At 51.0% G+C, this 19,019-nt stretch overlaps 1 protein-coding gene across 2 annotated transcripts; it reads right to left on the bottom strand.

Annotated features, from left to right (window-relative positions):
* Positions 1-65: 65 nt before the first annotated feature.
* NRIP3 (nuclear receptor interacting protein 3) lies at positions 66-16,557 on the bottom strand. 2 transcript variants are annotated; one of them, XM_030039664.2, is made up of 7 exons: positions 16,069-16,557; positions 8,956-9,135; positions 7,699-7,781; positions 4,191-4,330; positions 3,758-3,810; positions 3,543-3,657; positions 66-2,225 (listed from the first exon to the last, which is right to left on the bottom strand). In XM_030039664.2, the coding sequence occupies exons 1-6, from the start codon at positions 16,240-16,242 to the stop codon at positions 3,556-3,558; spliced, it is 732 nt and encodes a 243-aa protein (XP_029895524.1). In that variant the 5' UTR covers positions 16,243-16,557; the 3' UTR covers positions 66-2,225; positions 3,543-3,555. The 2 variants fall into 2 exon arrangements, with proteins under 2 accessions (XP_029895524.1, XP_029895523.1); XM_030039663.2 differs by having other exon boundaries at positions 66-2,228.
* Positions 16,558-19,019: the final 2,462 nt, after the last annotated feature.

Below are 19,019 nucleotides of genomic sequence, written 5' to 3' on the forward strand. Positions count from 1 at the left end.
ACTCCTATTCTCAACAGAGAAGTGCACTGAAAACAAATAAACAGCACATCCAGAATACAAGCAAATAAACAGCAATAACAATGTAACTTTATTTAGATTTAATTTGACATTTAGCACAGTAATAAGCACAGAAAGAAAGAAGTACCAAAATACCAAACTCACAGCATATAAAATAATCAAATATATTTCACATTTAGTGAAATATTTCTACAACATAGCAGTGGGACTGCCCTGGGCAGCCTAACCCTGTAAATATATATATAGAGAGAGCTGCGTTATATAAAATACTGTATGTAGAGAAAACACTGAGACTTATCACCAAAATAGAAAATAATTCAAAATACGGATAGTTCAGATTTGCTAGTCATACCCAATATTGAAAAGTGGTTCAAACCCACTGCGGGAGATAAAGCTCCAGCTTAGATGCCACGGCAGGCATGAGATAGCGTTACTGTGCACAGACTGGCCAAAGCTGGCAGGAGCCTGGCTCACGGGACAGGGTCCAGACCTGAGCCGGTGGCCACGAGATGACAAGAGTTACTGGTCCTCGCCCAGGACTGTCAACACATTTCCTAAGTGGAAATGCCAGCGACGATGTCGGTGCTCGCGGCTGATGCTACGCACCACGCGATGCCTGGGCGAGCGGTGCATTCATGTCTGCGGGGAGGCTTAAGTGCATGAGCAGCTGCTTGGATCCCGTCGGAGACCCCGCAGCCCAGCTGCGCCGCGCTGCAGCCTGCGCCTGCCCGCGGCCAAAGGGCTTTTGCTAAGGAAGAGCTGCCGGAGCCGCACTCCCGCTCCTGCGGCACGCAGCTAGCCCTCGCGGATCCGGCTGCAGCAGGACTGGCCATCGGCAGATGCACAACATCACAAAGATATTATTCTGAATTTTAAAGATGCCTCTTCAGCAGATGACAGTAATTAATTCCCATTAGCTTTTAAAAATCTAGAAAGCTGCTTTTGTATGAGGCCAGGCTCCCCCAGGCAATACCGTACATTTGTTCTGGTCTGCAAGCAAGCAGCATGTGAAGTAGCAACCCTGCTGCGACGGGACAGTAACGCTGAATGAAATGTCTGTCCTGGTGAAAACTCCCACCTGCCCTGAGTGTGATCAAGGTTAGTGTCATACTTAAGATCCCAAGCAATTTGTAAATAGATATAAAAAATATGGCATTTCTCGCAGCAATACTAAAGTCCAAGCGAAGTCGGTAACTCGCACCAGCGCGTAGCCCAGTTGCTGCTGGTGCTTCAGGCTGGGTGCTGGGCGGGCGGGCGGAGGCACCAGTCCTGGCAGCAGGGGAGAACCAAGGGCACGTTGGGGCCCTTTGGTTCCTGGTATACCAATGAGGCTCTGCATCTGCTGCTTTCCGAACAACATCCTTTTGTGCTTGTTTGTTGCTTTTTGGCTCAATACAACGATTGATTTTCCTGACTACTCCCACCAGGAAGGCAGCTGAGACCTGCCCGGAGGATCCCTCCTCGGGGGGTTTCGTGCCCCAGCAAGGCAGCGCCGCAATGGGCTGCCCCTGTGCCGGCACCAACCCCACGGCGAGCTGGGAGCTGCGGGAGATCACCCCAGAAGCCCTCCCAAACCCTATTTCTGCGCCTCTGCCACAGCACTGCAGAGAAGCCTATAACCCATTAATAATTCTGTAATTGCTCTTTCTCATCAAGCCAGCAGTTGTATCCCTAATTACATGGCAACAATACTATGCTAACAGGATGAGCTATAATTCCTAGGTGGTATTAGCATTGTTATTTTACTCGGAGTAACTTCCTGGTAATGGCCATTTGTATGTGGCAATATCAATTAAGTGAATATAAATGCTTAACCCCTGGAAAAATCATTAATAAAAATTTCATTCTGATAGCCTCTAGTCACAGCTAAATACAATTACTCATACGAGGCCACTATAAAAAGTATTTTTCTCATCAGAAGAAGTTCATAAGGTTTTCCCAACTGTTTGTAATAAAGAGGACACTATATAGAAAAGTCCAGAAAATAAGCACACGTTTGTTTCTCAAAACCCATAGATAAACATGACAATATCTCTAAATTACTGGCTACTGAACAGGATTTCATTTAGCTCTACTCAAGCTGTAGCCTAGTATAAATGTTTTCAAAGCAGCAAGCTGCTGTTTCATCTGGAACAGCTGCACAGGATTTCTTTGATGTCAAGCTCTTGTGTGGGGACGGTGTTTCAATTTCTCTTTATGCCGCCGAACTGCTGAAACAGGAAGGAAAAGACGTTCAATAAAATGGGCGTCTTTCATGAAAAAAAAAAAAAAAAAAGGCAGCAAAATTTCACCTTGAATGCAGTACCAAGAAATAATTCATCACTGCAGTGGCAACAGAACTACACTACGCCTCTCGCATCCCTATTTCAGAGGAGACGGGGAAAACCACGCTGTGCCTCGCGCTGCAGCGTGCCCTCCCCGCGGGGCTGTACCAGGTGGTCCCGGGGCTCGCACACGGGCAGCACCCATGGCCGGCTGCTGGCCGGCACGCGGCGGGTGCACACGCGCTCTCGTCCTGATTCCCCGCACTAGCGCGTACATCCCTCACGTACTCCCCAAGGAGCACGAATACAACGAGCTGAGGAGGGTCTGCTCCTTCTCCGCTGCCGCCCAGGCTCCTCGAGCTCAGCGGTGCCCAGCACAGCCTGCTCAAGCTGCACAGGGGCTGCAGGACGTCCAAAATGACTGCGGCTGGTCACGACAGGCAGCTAAAGAAGGTGCTTGCCCTACATCATTCGCCAAAGACGCTTTCTTATGCAGCGCCCAAACATTTTTTAGATGGCTGCGTCCACAGCGCTCATCGCTGAGCAACCACAAGCGCTGCCTGCGAAGCCGGAGAGGCACGTAAGTGCAAATCCCTCTCTCAGGCACCTGGTGCCTGCCGGTTTCATAAGCCAGAGGCAGGAGCCAGCGATACATCTCTTTTTCGCAGTGCTCAGCGAGGAAGAGCCCCACGCAGTGTCTGGAAGGAGGGGGATTGCCCTGCCTGCTGCCTGCCTGCCTGCCTGCAGAGCCAGCCATCACAAGCCACACACGTTTAGGAGGTACCAGAGCAGACAGCACAGATTTCTCTTTCTATAGGACGATAAGGCTGAAAAAGTCCGGGACATCAGGAGCAGGTGGCAGGAGGGCAGCCGGGGCAATGCAGGGAGAAGTGGCAAGACTTATCTCCAGGCAGGATCTCTCTCTCCTGCGCTTTGCAAAACATTCATGTGGGTTTATTTGCCTTGCTTCGTAAATATTTTCCAGAAAAAGATTTGTTTGGGAACACTCTCAAAGCGGCACTCAAGGAGTCTTCCTAGTGACCTCCAGAAAGTACATTTCCTGAGGTCTTTCCCTGTGTGTGTCTTTTCAGGCACCCCCTTTGCCGTACAACGCTTACTGGAAAAAAAGCAGCAAAAGCTGAAAAACGCTTCTGAAAAAGCCAGGGACTCTGTTTCAAAGCTCAATGGGCTACTGGGGGCTCCTATGTGACCGTGCCGGGGGGCACTGCCATCAGGCTCAGTGGTGCAGATGCAGCTCACCTCCCCAGCCAGCTTACTGCTCGCCCACCGCAGCGCTGCCACTGCCCACAAATGGGATTTCTTCCCTCTCCGTCTTCCCCAGAACGAGGTGGTGCTTCTCCATGTTTATGACACACTGTAGAGAATAAATGCCTTTAGGTAAGAGGGAAAACTGCAATTCATAGTGGTCCCCGCTCCCCCAGCATAGGTAAAAGCCCTGTTGGAAACCCCCCTACCTTCAGAGATTTCAGCGTCTGCAGCCCAAAGGAGAAGGGTTTCTCATTGTCTTCTGAAAAATAGGAACGTTCAGATTTATACATTCAAAATGTTCTCCCGTGCTTTTTGTCAGTAACGCCATCCTTCCTTCATGGCTGCTCTGCTAAATAAAACCCTGTTTACAACGGGACTGAGTTACTCCGGAGGGAAACCTGATCAGACGAGGGCAGGCGGACGCGCCTGCAGGGAGACACGGTGGTTGCTCCATCGGCACGGCAGAGCATGAGCCTGGGGCCGCCAGCACAGCCCTGCTGAACACATCCTCCTCCCTCCCTCCCTCCGAAGGACCAAAAAGAGACTTTTGCTGCAGAAAAGTAGTATTTCTATTTTAATTTTAACATGTTTTTGAAGCTTCATTTTTACACACACACACACACACACACACACACTCACCCACGACGAGGGCAGCACACTCCACGGGGACTGCTCCCACTGTGAGGGTGAGACACTCAATCTGGCCGATTGCCTTCACCTTGTACAGCAATGAAACCATCTCCTCCTCGACAGGGAGTGCTTTGAGATGCTCCTTTAACCTGCGCATCGAAAACACTTCTGACATGAAACGGCCATGGTTCAGCTGCTCCGGCAAGGAGCAAATGGCGTTCAGAGGGTACTTACACCTGAAGTGCTCTTCGCTTGCTCATATTACCACACCTTTATTGGAAAGCTACTTTCTTGGCAGGTTTTCTGTGATGCTCTGCGTACAGCCAGCAGCCTACACCCATGTCAGACCATAGCATGACCCACGACACAGCCCTGGGGCCACGTCAGCCCTTGCCCCAAGCAGAGCTCCTTACTGGATTTTGCTGTTTAGCTGAGGAATCTTCATTCCTACATTTCCTCAAGACTTGGGGAAGCTGCTGATCTAAAATTGCTTCTAATGCAGCGTGGGTGTAAGGCGGGGATACTCTGCTCCAGCTCCCACCAGCAGAGCCACCGACACCGCGTGCCCGTCCCTCACAGCTGGGGCAGCGCGCCCGACCCATGGTTGTTAGCAGGTGCTGCTGCTGAGTTTATTCAGAGGAAATGGGGACAGATCAATCACATTCAGCCCGAGAAAAGGAAAAAAGGATGTCAGGGATATCTCAGGTACAATTGTTTTTTCTATCTATGCCCCATGAACAAGTCTGACAACACTGATTAATTATTTAGCTTCAGTTTCTCTTTTAAACTGAACAAGAACCTAATGGCAAGGCAGTTTGAGGTGGTGATCCCTCCCTCGGATAAAAGCTGTATTACTTTTAGGCTATTTGAGGTACCTTTCTGCTGAGCTGCATTGCAGCAGTGCGTGTGTGTGTCTGTCCATGCGTCCGGGGGGACCAGCCCCCCTCAAAGGCAGAGGCCCTGGGCTGCGGTGGGGATTGCCCATGCCATTTAGCACAGGTACAATGACCAGGAGAGGTAGCAGAGAGAAGGAGCTGGATCCCCTCTGGCTATTCCCTTAGGGACCGGCCTTAAAAAGCAGTGGGAACGTATCAAGAAGAAGTTTATGCCCTCCTTGCCCTGGAGCTGGCTTTACTCTGGTCCGAGACAGGTTGGAGTGGCTTTTTGGGTGCAGTCAACTCCAGTGGCTTCTCTATCCACTCAAGGGAAGACACGTGGTCTTTGGCTGTGGTCTTTGTTTCCCCCCATTTGATCCCAGCGCAGGGCACAGGCCGCGGTGCTGGAGCCAGGACCTGAACAGAGCGGAGATACAGCTGGAGATGGCTCCTCGCTCCAGCATCTGCTGACCCAGACGGTTTTCCCAGGTGTGACCAGGGCTGCAGAGGCTGCGGGGGAGGGACAGAGTCAAGCCACCTTCAAGGAAGAGCTTCGTCACAGCTGGGACTGACCCGAGGACGGACAGATAGCCCGTGGGCTGAGAGCCGGCCAGGAAACTGCAGCGCGGTGAGAACCACTGATGCACGATGCTGTGACACATCTTGGAGCTGGGTTTGAAAGTGGAAAGTCCCCAGCAGTGTGCGGTGACCAGAGCTGCTCACCTAACAGCTGCACCTGCCCCTCCGCAGGGGATTTCTTATGCTGTGGCAACCTGCGAGCTAACCCTACCGCTTTGCTCAGAGGAAGAGCTCGAACGGCACCGTGACAAGATGCAAAAAGATTTTTAAAAAACGAAGGGAGGAATTGAGCCTGTGCCTCAGGCACACACACGCTGCTTTTAAGCGCTGAGCGCCCAGAGACCTCAGCAGCAGGGCCCGTCCCCAGAGCCGCTGAGCCTCAACTGCAGGCAGCAGCACCCGGCAAAGCACACTGCGGGGCCCCTCCTGCCCTGGCAGGAACAGGAGCAAAATCGCCCAGCACGCCTCTTCCCTGCTGCTTTCCAGAGCTGGATTTAAACAAAACTCGTGTTTTTTCGTTGGCACGCGGGCGGGACTGCTTTGAAGTAAAACGTCCTGGAGCGGCGCCTCTTGTCACACAGGACCTACCACAGCGACGGCAGAGCGAGCCAGACATCAAAGCCCTGGTTTTAACCCGCTTTGTTAATCTGGCTTTAGCTTCTGTCCCCGCAAACAGCAAAGGAGCTGCAGGAAGCTGCCTGCAAGGCAGTCCTGCCTGCTGCAGACCTCAGCTGGCAGCGCACGCGGGACGGGGCGTCACTCCGGCCACGCTGTCTGCCTGCGCACGCAACGTGGCTCTTGCACACCCCGGTGCCCGTGGGCTCCCACCTCGCAGGAGCCAAAGCTCGCTCATTGCTGCTGCACAACGCTGGGGAAGGACGCGGGCCTTTTAACTGCAGCTGTCCGGCCGATGGCTACGAAAGTGGTCTTGCTCAAATCAGGAGGGAATCCCCATAACCCGAGAGCAGAAACTGGCTCTAACCTATTTCTTAAGTGCGCTTTGAAGGGTGGGACTCCTGAAGCAGACTGGTTCTGCAAAAACTGCACGGGACACGCGTGAGTAACACAGAGAGCAGGTGAACTGTCACAGAGCATCGCTGTGCAACTCAGATGTGTTGAGCGGCCAATACAGCATCTTGCAAGATGAGGCCCCTCCAAACGGACTGTTATCATCCGTAAGCTAGGCTGAGCAGCTCCACAGTTGGTGACAAGTTTGTAGTAAGCGCAGCCACCTTCCAGGCACTAAACACTGTTGCGCAAAGAAGTCATTACTGTCTGGTCAGAAAACAGGCACCATTCATTCAGGGCCATGCGGTAACGCTCAGGGAGCAACTGCAATTGGTTTTTGCGCAATCACTGCAAGTTGGTGTTAAAAAGCAATGACTCCATAGGAATAAAGTGCCAAAATCTCCTTGGTACGCTGTGAGCTGATGCCTGATCCTGCTCCTCGGAGATCAGCGGGAGTTTTGCTGCAAATGGCTGGCAGCTCTCTAACGCTACATAAATACATTTCCTTTCCCTCCAACTGGGAGAAATTTGTTATTGGGAGTAGTATCAGACACCAAATTTCGAGCACGTGCATGTACACAACCGCACAGCTGCTTTACACCGGTGCTGGGGCCAGCAGTGCCGCAGCCGCCAGCGGGATCGTGGCCCGCAGGCAGGTCCCTGCCCCGGGGACTGGGCTGCGCTGTCCCAGCCCCACGCCTGCCCCGGGGATGCAGAAGGCCAGGGAGGGGGTTCAGCTGTTTCACGAGGCACTGAGTGACAACAGGCAGGCACTGAAAAAAAATACAAATTTATCCAACCCTCCGAAGGGATTTACTCAGAGGTGAGTAGGTTGGTATAAGTGGCTTTCTATTTCAGCTGCCTGCAAGGACATTTAAGAATAAGCCAGGATTTGGTTGTAACAGGAGGGTCAGGGGCTTGCCCAGGCACAGCCCAGAGCACTCCCTTCCAGAACGGCCATCTCTGGCACCAGTGAAGCCCCAGCCCCAGGAACACTGCCTGTGCTGCCAGGTGCCACAAGTTCCCACAAAACAGAAATCCGGCTGGATATTTACCCTAGCCTGTCCAAGCAGGCGGACGACATGAGGTTGTGCTGCGAGCCAGTGTCCACCACGGCCTTCAGCTCCTTCCCCGCACACTGCAAGAGCAAGCAGAGACAGGAGACGATGCGTGGGATGCAGAATGAGCACAGGGTGTCCAGGGTCTCTGCTCTGCACACACCAGTCCCTGCCAAAATACCAACACCTCCTCGTGCCAGCCCATCCCCACTGCACCGCACAGCCAGTGCCTGCAGGGTATCACCTCATCCACCCCAGGCACCCAAGAGTTGGCTCTTGAGCTGCTGTTTGAATAAGGTGGTGCTACTAAACAACATGGTGTTGGGTCCTGAGCCCTTCCCAGCAGCATTTGCCCCTGCAGAAAGCCGAAGGGGCAGCCCCAGGCAGCCAGGATATTGTGGAGAGCTGGAAATATAAAAAAGCGTGGGGGTAAGGAGGAGAAATGTGAAATTACTCTTGGGGAAAGAAAAGAGGGATGGCATTTAGAATCATAGAATCATTTAGGTTGGAAAAGACCTTCAAGATCATCGAGTCCAACCATCATCCATGCCCACTAAACCATGTTCTGGAGTACCCCATCTACTCACTTTTCGAATACCTCCAGGGATGGTGACTCCACCACTTCCCTGGGCAGCCTATTCCAATGTGTGACAACCCTCTCAGTAAAGAAATTTTTCCTAATATCTAACCTAAATCTCCCTTGCTGCAACTTGAGGCCATTTCCTCTCGTCCTATCTCCAGCCACCTGACAGAAGAGACCAGCACCCACCTCACTACAACCCCCCTTCAGGCAGTTACAGAGAGCGATCAGGTCTCCCCTCAGCCTCCTCTTCTCCAGACTAAACAGCCCCAGGTCCCTCAGCCGCTCCTCATAAGACTTGTGCTCCAGGCCCCTCACCAACTTGGTTGCCCTTCTCTGGGCACATTCCAGCATTTGGGGAAGGGCTGTGAGCACAGGGATTCGCCATGGATAATTACTCCCCAGTGTGTCAGCATGCTGCCCCAGCCTGGCTGCTCCCTCTGCCCTGATGTCCAAGAGAAGACATCCACCAGACCAGTTTTCTCTGTGATACCGGGGTAGGTGTCCATGCCACAGCAGCCCTGAGCTGCAGAGGCACAGCATCCCCACAGCTGTGACAGCCCCAGTGGAGTGCAATCCTTATCGGGAAACATGGAGAACAAGAGCACAGCTTGAGGCTGTCAGAAATAAAATTTGGGGGAAAAAAACTCAGAAGGCTGGGGAGGGACTATTACCTGGCAGCTCACCACTATGAGCTCCTCGTCCTCCGTTTTCACTGAGATGCCCAGTTTTGTTTGAGTCAGCTTATTGGTCTGCGCTGAGATATCACTCTTCGGAGTCCAACTGCCTCGGCTGCTTCGTAGTTTTGATAAATTTGTCTCCATCAGGCGCTTCTGCAGGATATTATGTGGTTGCTTTAAGAAAAAACACACACACAGAAGAGCAGGGTGAAGTCAGGAAAGCCACGAAGTGACCTGCAATGCCAGCCTGCTTGTGGTGCCCGTGGGCCAGCACTTCTCTTGTGGGAGGGATGCCCTAAAGTCTCACTCTCCCTGATTCCCAGACTACATGCACTCTTCCTAGCCTACATCTATTTGCTCTTCTGCCAGCTCTGCCTTACCTGGCTTTGACTAAAGAGAACTACTTTGTATCGGCAAGAGAATAATCCTTTCAAAATATTAACCAGAATTTGGAGGGGATACCTTTCTTTTTCCAAACTCAAGTTCAAGATCTGATCTCATATAGAAATCAAAACAAGTCGGCCTTTTCCAAGCTGGTGTTTCAGCCATCATTGCCTTCATCTGCTGATAAGGATATCAGGAATTCTGCAGGGATGTGAAAAGTTAAGAGGTAACAAATTACCTTTCCAATTACACGCACCACCTAACTATGAAAAAGGTGTATGGGCTTACTGAATGAACACAGATGCTTTCATTGAGCACTGGCATTGCTGGCATAGGAAATACCCATGTCCAGCCTCCACCTGTGGTGATGCTTTTTGTGTGAATCAACCCAGAATTTAAGCAGCTGATTTGGGTGTCTGTGCATTGGCTTTTACGGGTGCAAGTGAACAAGGCACAACTGCAAGAAGAGAGCTACAGCTGGTGTCTATTGTCAGACCTGGGCTGGCCTTTAGACCAGAATTTGTTCTGAAATTGCCCTGCATCTCTCTTCCCTCCACATTTGTATTTAGCTGCTAAGGGTGAGTAAATGGGACCAGTCCTGGGTGCCATGCTGCGGAAGGGAAAGGAGAGGAGGGGAAGAGGTAAGATCATCTGAGGTAGGTGGGTATTCTCCCTGGAACACCCAATGCTTCGTATGGCGGCTTCTCTCTTTCTCTGTCATTTCCATTTGCTCTGCGAGAAGCATGTTGCCTCTCAAAATCTCCAACTGCTTTCCCCAAAGCCTTTTTATGTTTAATGTTCGTCATGGATGGATGCACATACTCTGCTGGAGGTGAAATGACTCTGCTTGATTATCTGCTCATTTCTCTGCCCGGCTAATCTCCCCCCCATTACTGCCCTTTCCTTCTGATTTTAATTTGTCCACAGTGAGACCTTCTTACTGGCTTATTCCTGAATTTTTGCATTCATATTAAATATGCCTGTGTGTCTGCAGAGCCATATAAACCAGTAAATCTCCTCATCCCGAGGGAATTTCAATGGCATCAGTATAACTTCGAAAACCTCGGGCCATGGTTCCCTGAGTTGGCCAGTGCGCACCCTCGTGCGCAGCGCCTCATCTTTAAAATAATCTGTGTGGCATGTTAAATAACAGCACTTGCAAAAGGCTAATGCAACTTGGCATCATCCTAAAATAACTGCAACCACGTTAGTGCTTCAGATCCTGCTGTAGGCATAGCGCAGGCAGTTAAACTGGACCTGACTGATGAGATCAGGTGGTCATCAGGACACGTAATCTCCTTTTTCCCCACTCTTTACTGTTCTTACTTCTGCATACAACCTGCGACTTGAAAGGAGATAAAATTCCATGACCATTTTTGGTTGCAGGTGCTATGTCTGACCAGCACGCTAGAGAGCATGTCCTGTGTAAAGGCGATAACATAGCCACGCTTCCAGTGAGCGGGAGAAATCAGATCCGACATTGTGCTGTCTCCTTCACACACAAAACATAACAAAGCTCCAGCACTGCTGTGGTGACCACTGTCTTCCCAGTGAGACTGAACAGCAGAAACCAGTATCACTTACCTAGATTAAAGGCGGGCAGACTGGCTCCACTAGTAATGGACCCTGTGCTAAGACACGAGCAAATCAGTTTGGAAGCGAGGGCTGCCTTACATGAGGCAGAAGCCATAGGTGCACAGTCAGCACGGTCAGCACCTCCGAGGCTCCTCATCTGAGCAAAAATGCAAGCCAGGGTTTGCTGACAGTGCATGGCACGTCCTTCTTACCCTTTGTTTGCCTGCAACTCAGGCACACATCTGGAGGACTAATTCTTCACATCACAAAAAAAACCAAACGAGGGGATAGGGAGCTGGAGAAGAGGATGGGTGAAGTTCCCAGCTGGCCAGAATACAGCCTGTCACACAGTGGTCACCTCCTCATGCCCAGCCCTGCTCAGCTAGGACCGAGAGAAATTTCTGAATGGTGTCATCCAGGACAGTCTGGGTGCTCTTCTGATCTGCCTGCCCTCAGTCATGTTGCCAAATACTTTTGAAAGAATAGGCTGGAGAAGAACAAGTCACCAGCACACTCATCACTGCTATTTTAACTGTCGTCTACCTTTGATTTAAACCTAAATTTCTTTTAACTACTAGTTCTCCTGTGGATCATTAACCAGTTACATATATGGGTTTTCTCAGGCCCTGGTTTTATGAATCCTATATGGGATCCACCACCAAAAGGAAAAAAATCCAGCACTCCTCAGCCACCATGAGTTACCACCACAAACAGGACTGTCTTGTTGACGCTTGCTCTTCTGAAAGCTGCAGCGAATCCTGCCTTCGAGGGGACAAATATTGCTTATGTTGTGCTCCCATACAGAAATAATCTAGCAAGAGGGGGCTGAAAAGGTTCCCTGCAGCACCATCCTGTCCCAGGGTATTAATTAGTTTCCTTTAACTTGTATTTCCCTTGACTCTCGTGTGCAACAGAGTGAGGGATGTTAGTCATGGAGATGACTCAAGTGATGGATACGTACTTGGTAAACAGCTAATGTGCCAGGGGACATTTGCAAATGCACATTTTGCTGGAAAACTGCAAGCAGACCATGTCTGGGAGGGAGAGGAGGAAAACCTCCCCGTGACAGCGATGGGGAAGGCAGCCACGTTCTCCCTCCAGCACAGCCTGGCCATGCAGCCAGGACCGGTGTTTGAAGTAACTCAGATTATTTGGTACCGTCTTTCTATGCATCACACAAAACTGTTGAAAGTTTTATAAAAAAATAAAATGTTACATACTGCTGTGTAAGTACAAAAAAAAAAAAAAAGTTACTTCCTAGTATCATTCAGCACAACATAAACACAAACCAGGATTTTTTTCATAAGGTATCTCCCTTTCTATCCCTGAGACTTTGCAAAAACCTATAATCCCCTAAAAAATCCACAGTAGAAACCTAAAAGAAGTGAGTGGAGATGCCAGCTATTGCTGAACTTATTTACCACTGTCTGTCAAAACCACAAATAATTCTGTCCAGTTTTGTTCCTCTCTAATTTATAACAAAGTACATCGCTGCAGCTTGCAGTATCCATCTCTTTGGCAGGTTTCCCACAGTTTTGCCTTCTAGATCTAGGGATAACAAAACCCATCAACAACAGTTTCACTCAAGTGGAGATGAAAGTCAGGGAAGACGCCAGCTCCTCCCCCAAACCTCAGGAGGTTTGCCCTCTCTTCTGTACCCAGACAGTAGAAGAGAGGAGTTTTAACACACCCATGGAGCTTGTCCCAAGAAATAACCAATTTCTCTCTCTTCTTCCCATCCTTCATCCAAATCCACCTCTTCTACCAGCAGCCTGTGCTCACGTGCTGTCAGCCCCTCTCGCAGGGGATGAGGTGGGACAAGAGATGCCCCCTGCTCTCCTGTGCCCCCTGGGTGCCCAGGCAGCGGCCAGGTCTCTGACCGAGGCAGTACACGTGACACCAAAGTTTTTTGCATTTTAACCAAGACAACAAACTCTACGGAGTGCACAGTGGGAAAGCAGGGAAAACTGAAAGCACTGAAATTAACTGCAATGTTGTACCAGCTACGGGAGCAGGGGACAGGGCCATGGGGACACCCAGAGCTGCGCTGAGGACCCAGGCACCCAGCGGAGGCTCTGAGGGCATTTTGGGAGAGGGAAATGCTTTTTTGTTGTTGTTGTTTGTTACTCTTTATAACTTTGTTTCCCACCTTATAAAGTGATGCGGGACTGTTTCAGGCAAAGTCCCTCCAAACTGGTCTGTTGGCTCTCGGGGCGAGGACAAGGTGTCAGAGCACGAGGAGGAGCTGCCAACGGCCAGCACGCCCTGCCCAAGTCAGGCAGGGGGTCACTGTTACCGTGTGACCAAATCCCAGCCCAAATCCCAGCTAACGACCATCTCGTGCCAATTTTCTGGGCTACGGAGAGCAGGCTAATAGTGAGGCATCAAACCAAAACCATTTCTGCTCTGTACATCCAGCCCTACGTTTGCCAAATCCAATGTATGCTATGCTATAGTTTGGTCTTCTACTAGGCAAACAAAGTGGATTATGTAAAGGGAGTGAGGAGCTGGAAGAGTTCGGTCCAACCCAGAATAATACACTGAAAAATACTGGAGGCTTAACATAGGTAATTACAACAAGTAGTTATCAAACCTGGCTATAAGGGACATCACCAGGAGAGAGGCTTCAGGAGCCGAGCGATGGCACACAAGCTGGGGGATGCCAGCACACCCGCCCCGGGGACCTGCTGCCGCCTCGCCGTGCGCAGCACCCCCTGCACTGCGGCCAAAAGGAAAGGGATTTCTCCCCAAAATTGGAGTGGTCGCTCCCAGCTGTCACCCTGACAGAGAGGGTCTCTCCTCACCACCTGTCCCCGTCTCTGGGGAGCTGTTACCTCCTCTCTTCTCCTGCCAAGGCCGCTGGAAAACCCCCGTGGGAAACCCTGCATTAATAATGCCAGTCACGTCAAAAGCCCTTCCACCCACGTCACCACAGCTGTTGCGCAGCTTTAGACACGAAAATGTGCTGCATTGTTAGGAGGTGTGCAGTTATTCACAAGAAAGGCATGCAAACGCCCTGGGCAAAGACCCCTGATGCCCTGGGCAAAGACCCCTGATGCCCTGGGCCTCCTGACCGTGCAGCTCAACCCCTCTGGACCTGGACCTTTCAGTCTGGGGCCGTGACAAAGCGGAGTCCCACATTTCAGAGGCTCTTGGTGCTTCTCTAGTCTCAGAGACGCATGATCCCCCGCTCCTCCTGGGGACAATTCCTGTGACATCCAGGCAGCCACGGCACCGGGGAGACACGGTGGGTCCTCTTGAAGCGATGCTCACTGCAGTCCCGGCCGTGTGCGGTGTGAGCGCGGCGGTGCTGGCAGCATTGCTTCGCCGCAACACGACCCACCGCAACAACTCTGAAATTCACAGCATCTTCGCTGAGGCTGTGGGAACGAGCCTGGGCACGTGCCAGTGCTGTCGCTTTGGGGACTCCCCATACGTCCCACGGGGCAGGAGGCTGTGGCCAAGGTGAGCCCTGGCCACGTGTGCCCACTGTGCCATCACCCCTCGCTGTGGTGTGGGGACAGGGTGGTTTTGCGGTGGGGTGGCCCATACCAGCTCGGTTCTCACCCCGTCCCCGGCCAGAGACCCACCACAGCCAGGGTAGGTAGCTGGGGCGGGCAGCGCGCCTCTGCCGCGCCGCTCCTCCTTGTTGTGCTTGGAGAGGATCAGGAGCTGCGGACCTCCCCAGGGCTTCGGCGCATCCCTGGGGAGAGCCCCCGCACGCAGACCCTCCTCTCAGGGGCTGCGGGTGCAGCAGGGGTGATGCTGCAGCCACGGCTCAGCCGGCGCAGGCTCAGGAGCAGGGAGAAAACCTCGGGTGATGTTTCTGTGACCAGGGCTGTGGCAAGAAGCCCCACGCTCTGCCCCCGGCGCCGGGGCCAAACCTGGTCCTCGCCGCTGCGGCGACGAGGACTTCAGTGCTCGGTGCCCCCGGGTCCTGCTACCTGTTGCCTCTCTCATCTGGGCAGAGCAGAAACCCCTGTCATCAGGGTCTCAGTCCCGCAAAATGTGGGTCGCTGAGCCATGACATGTTATTTAGACTCTGCAGATAATAGTAATAACACCACCATCACGCTCTGAAAGGCACGTTGTAGCTCCCTGATGGAGAGCTGCCGTTCAATGGTCACCAGGAAAGCTCCTTCCGAGCCTTTCCCTGGGCAGGAGCTTCACTCCCTACAACTGCAAAACATTTGGGATGACAAAAAAATCACCTCCATGTGCACTGCAGAGAACAGCCAACTCATTCCACTTACCTCAGCCAGGCAGAGCCGAGCCTAACCCAGCTGAGCAGGAAGGCTGTAACAGAACAAAACTACCCCACTAAAAATAAAAAGATTCACTTTTCAATGTACCTGTATCAAAGACTGAAAAAAGCAAATATTGTGTTACAAGGTGCATGAATTTTGCAACAATTGGGCAAAAAAAAAGTAAAGGAGCTTTCCTCAGTAGGATGTATTTTCTAGATTTTGCTCCTTACATCAGAACTTTTGGTATTACATTTAAGTATCATTTCCTTTTAGAGAAAGCTCAAACATTTGTGCACATTAGTATTTAGAAATGCTCTCCAGCCCCTGGAAATGATGAAGAATAGTGTATGTCAGCTACAGGATCACATGGATCATTGCATATGTAAATATTTAAGACCTGGAATTATATATCTTCATTTAAAAAAAAAAATATGCATAAGCCTTTATCAAAGTGTAATCTTGGCAGTTTTGTATTTTGAAGTACTAGTGACTGCACTTTACCGAATCTTTTATGATTATATCTAGTGCGCATGTATGCATCACAGACAAACATATGTGTATATATGTCTGTATTATATGAAGCCATTTTGATTTACTCTGATTCAGAGAGGATTTTTGTACTGAAAACAATATCCCATTTTCATGCAAATGTAAAAAAAAATTCAAAGCTTTTAGATCTGAGTGCCAGGCATCTGAAAGCACCTACTAGCAAAAAGCAACCCTGGTGATAACTAGCATCATATTTCTACTCCCTTCCTTTTACATACAAAAGCCTCATTTTTTAAATCCATTTCCACGAGCAACCAACTTCTCCTAACAGAAAAACATCACGAAGAAAAACAATAGACAGTGCCCTACCAGCTTCTTAAGTCTCCTTCCAGTAAACACAATAAAGCCTTACAGTATCTTTTGAAGTCCCCAGCTTCTTCAGCCCATCCAGAGGGAGGAGATCTGCAGAATCCTTGTGAATAAACTGAACCGCCTGCTTCATCCTCCTCTGCTGGTGGAGAGATGCAGCTTCCCTTATCTCCACTTCTTTTCTACTCGGCTCTGTCAGGATACCCGAATAAAACATCTTTCCAACCACGTACGGCTCGCTTCTCAAAGATGTGCCTCTCTGAGAGATGGAGCCAGAGAAACACTCTATCGCCTGCGCTTTATAACCGGAGCCTGGTGACGTTTGGAGACCGGCAGGTACTCCAGCCAGCACCGACGAGTAAAGGAGGGGTTGGGCACGTTGCAATACGTTGCACAAACAACGGCGAGTGAGCTCAGGCTCGGTCTAAGGGAATAAATCGGCACCGTTCCTCCTCGCTGCCTCTCCTGAAAGCGAGATTAGCTGCAGGCATCCAGCAGCTCTCGAAGCCCCCCAGCAGCCTCACGGGCAGAAAAGAGAGCGCTGGAGCATGGTGCTCCGGTGCTCTTTTCTGCCCGTGAGGCTGCTGGGGGGCTTCGAGAGCTGCGAACAGCCCCAGGAGCCAGCGTACCTCCCAGCCAACCTCTGCAGGCACAGCTTTTTTGGCCTGGATAGGGAGTCCGAAGTGTCATGGCAGGTGACGGCTGCTCAGCACCCCTGTGGTCCTGGGTGCCACTGCCCCACAGGGCTGGGGTGACGCAGCCCTGCAGGGACCGCGCAGCTGGCCACGTTGGGGTTTGCTACATTATGCCTGGGGCCAGCAGGGTTAGGGCAGGCTTGGGATGCCACTGGCCTCACTGAAGCATTGCAGGCACCGATCTGCATCATCGCTGCCTACTGAAGTCCCCAGGAAGGGTAAGGACTGTCACAAAAATTGTCCCAGCCAAATTGGGGCACCCCAAATGTGGTTTTACACAGGGTTCCTATACCTGTCAAACGTTCAGGTACAGCACGATGTGACTAAGCACTAGCATCTACATAACTGATTACTAAGTGGAGTAAAACTTTGCAAAGCAGCTATAGTTTTGCAGCATTCTTGCTCCTTGCCCATTGATCCAGACATCACTGGAGTTAGTCTTGCTATAGTTACTTATCTCTGATGCCCAATGACGCTGGGAGGGTTTCAAAGACATGTTAGAGGGTGAGGATGCTGACATTATCTTGGTTGCCCAGGGGTATCCTTTATCCTTCATGGGCAGCTCTAGGCTTCCAAGAAGCAAAGTCCTTATTTCTGGCACCAGGCTGTACTTTAGCTTGTTTTACTTAGGCATGAACAATACCAAAGCATCCCGTAGAATTCCACTATCTCATTACATTACAGTGTATAATGTGAACTAATACATATTAACAAACTTAACACACTTCCAACTATAAAGACTGAAATAATAGGGAAAGGGATTTTCTTAACAGGACTCACAGCGCATGTGCGTTCCTTTCACTACAACAGTGAGTTTTTAAGTGATATATCATGTCTCACCAGAAAGAAACACTTCCCCCCCCCCCCCCCCCCCCCCCCCCCCCCGAGAGGGGCCCACACACTTCCAGCAGCACAGCTGGGGCAGCAGGCACTCGCCTGAACCTTCCGCTTTCCAAGTAATTTGTTGCAAGGAATAGGTGCAGGAGAAAACAATTCTGCCTTAGAGAGACAGTACGACTCTGGAAACACCCTACATGGGTTTGGTTCTTGTTAAACTAACAGAGACCTTTGATGCGCTAGATAAAGCACAAGAAAAGCAGAGCTTAGCCCAGGATTTACGCCAAGCCTGACTTCCAGGGCACTCCTAACCTTCGGGAGGAGCCGGGGTCCTGAGCCCACTTTGTTCTCCCCCACCAACGCAGCCTGGACTCACACTTTCCACCCACCAAGACACCATCAGCCTTTGGCCACTTTCAGGGAAACACTCCTGTCTCTGACAGGAAAGGGACAGGGAAGGCAAGGGAAAAATACTTCGGAAAGAGACCCAAAGTAATGTGCAGGAGAGAGAGGAAAAAGAGGGGTTCCCCTGAAAGCAGTCAAGGAAAGACATTCCTCTTGCAGCAACTGAGATACAGTGAAAAAATAAATGAAAACAATGAAAATGCCAAGCAGGCAGAGTCGCTTTAAACCACAGCACCACAGTTTCTCCTTCCTCCCTCCCCTGCGGGCTGCTGCGGAGCCCTGAGCGGGGAAGAGGCCGGGCAGGATCCGGCCCCCAGCAGCCGTGAGCTGCAGCCAGCCCTGTCCTCTCACCTTGACCCACGCAATGAGGCCAGCCCCAACAGCGCAGAACCAACCATCTATTTCTTTATCTTGGCACTTTTTAAACGTAAAGCTTCGCTGACATGAGGGCTCTGAAGGCTGACAGCAGCCCCTTTTCAGGAGGGTCGCTGACAGCAGTGCCCGCACCACCAGCACCCCGCAGCCCCGGCTCCTCGCATGGGGAGTGGTGCTGACGCTGAGCAGGGCTGATGCCAGCTGCTGCAGTGATGCCAAAGCGGCAACGCTTTGTGGGTAAACTTATACATCTGAGCTCTGCAGCCACGGCCAGACTATATATGTTCAGACCCTCCCCATCTGACCTGGGAGAGAGGGGGGAGGAAAAAAAAAAAAAAAATCAGATGAGAGTGCAAAATACAATAAAACCCAAACCCATTATTTCACAGCCTCACATAAAGGCCATTACGCGTGAGCCAGCCCGAACTCGGTGAACGTGTCGGTGTGCAGAAGGATAACAGGGCTGACAGTCTGAAGGGGGATATAATTTTTTCTCCCCACGCTGACTCGGCTCATTACACGACAGGACCATTGTTCCGCTACAGGCAAACATGCCCAAGAGGATAAAAGCACCTTATTTTTCACCTTGGGAGCTATTTGGCACTTACCCAGCTGATTAAATAAAGACGTATGACTACATCCACATTCTCCCAAAGGCAAGGAGGCACAGAAGAAAGCAGAA

This window comes from Aquila chrysaetos, chromosome 16 (assembly GCF_900496995.4).
Source record: "Aquila chrysaetos chrysaetos chromosome 16, bAquChr1.4, whole genome shotgun sequence".
Taxonomy (NCBI): Eukaryota; Metazoa; Chordata; class Aves; order Accipitriformes; family Accipitridae; genus Aquila; species Aquila chrysaetos.

What these genes read in the sequence shown, in the direction of transcription:
- NRIP3 (XM_030039664.2), bottom strand. Translation starts at nt 16,242, where the DNA reads ATGTTTTATTCGGGTATCCTGACAGAGCCGAGTAGAAAAGAAGTGGAG. An exon ending in GCCTGCTTGGACAGGCTAGG is followed by an intron (nt 4,331 to 7,698) that starts GTAAATATCCAG and finishes TTCGATGCGCAG; the next exon opens with GTTAAAGGAGCATCTCAAAG. An exon ending in AGACGCTGAAATCTCTGAAG is followed by an intron (nt 3,658 to 3,757) that starts GTAGGGGGGTTT and finishes TATTCTCTACAG; the next exon opens with TGTGTCATAAACATGGAGAA.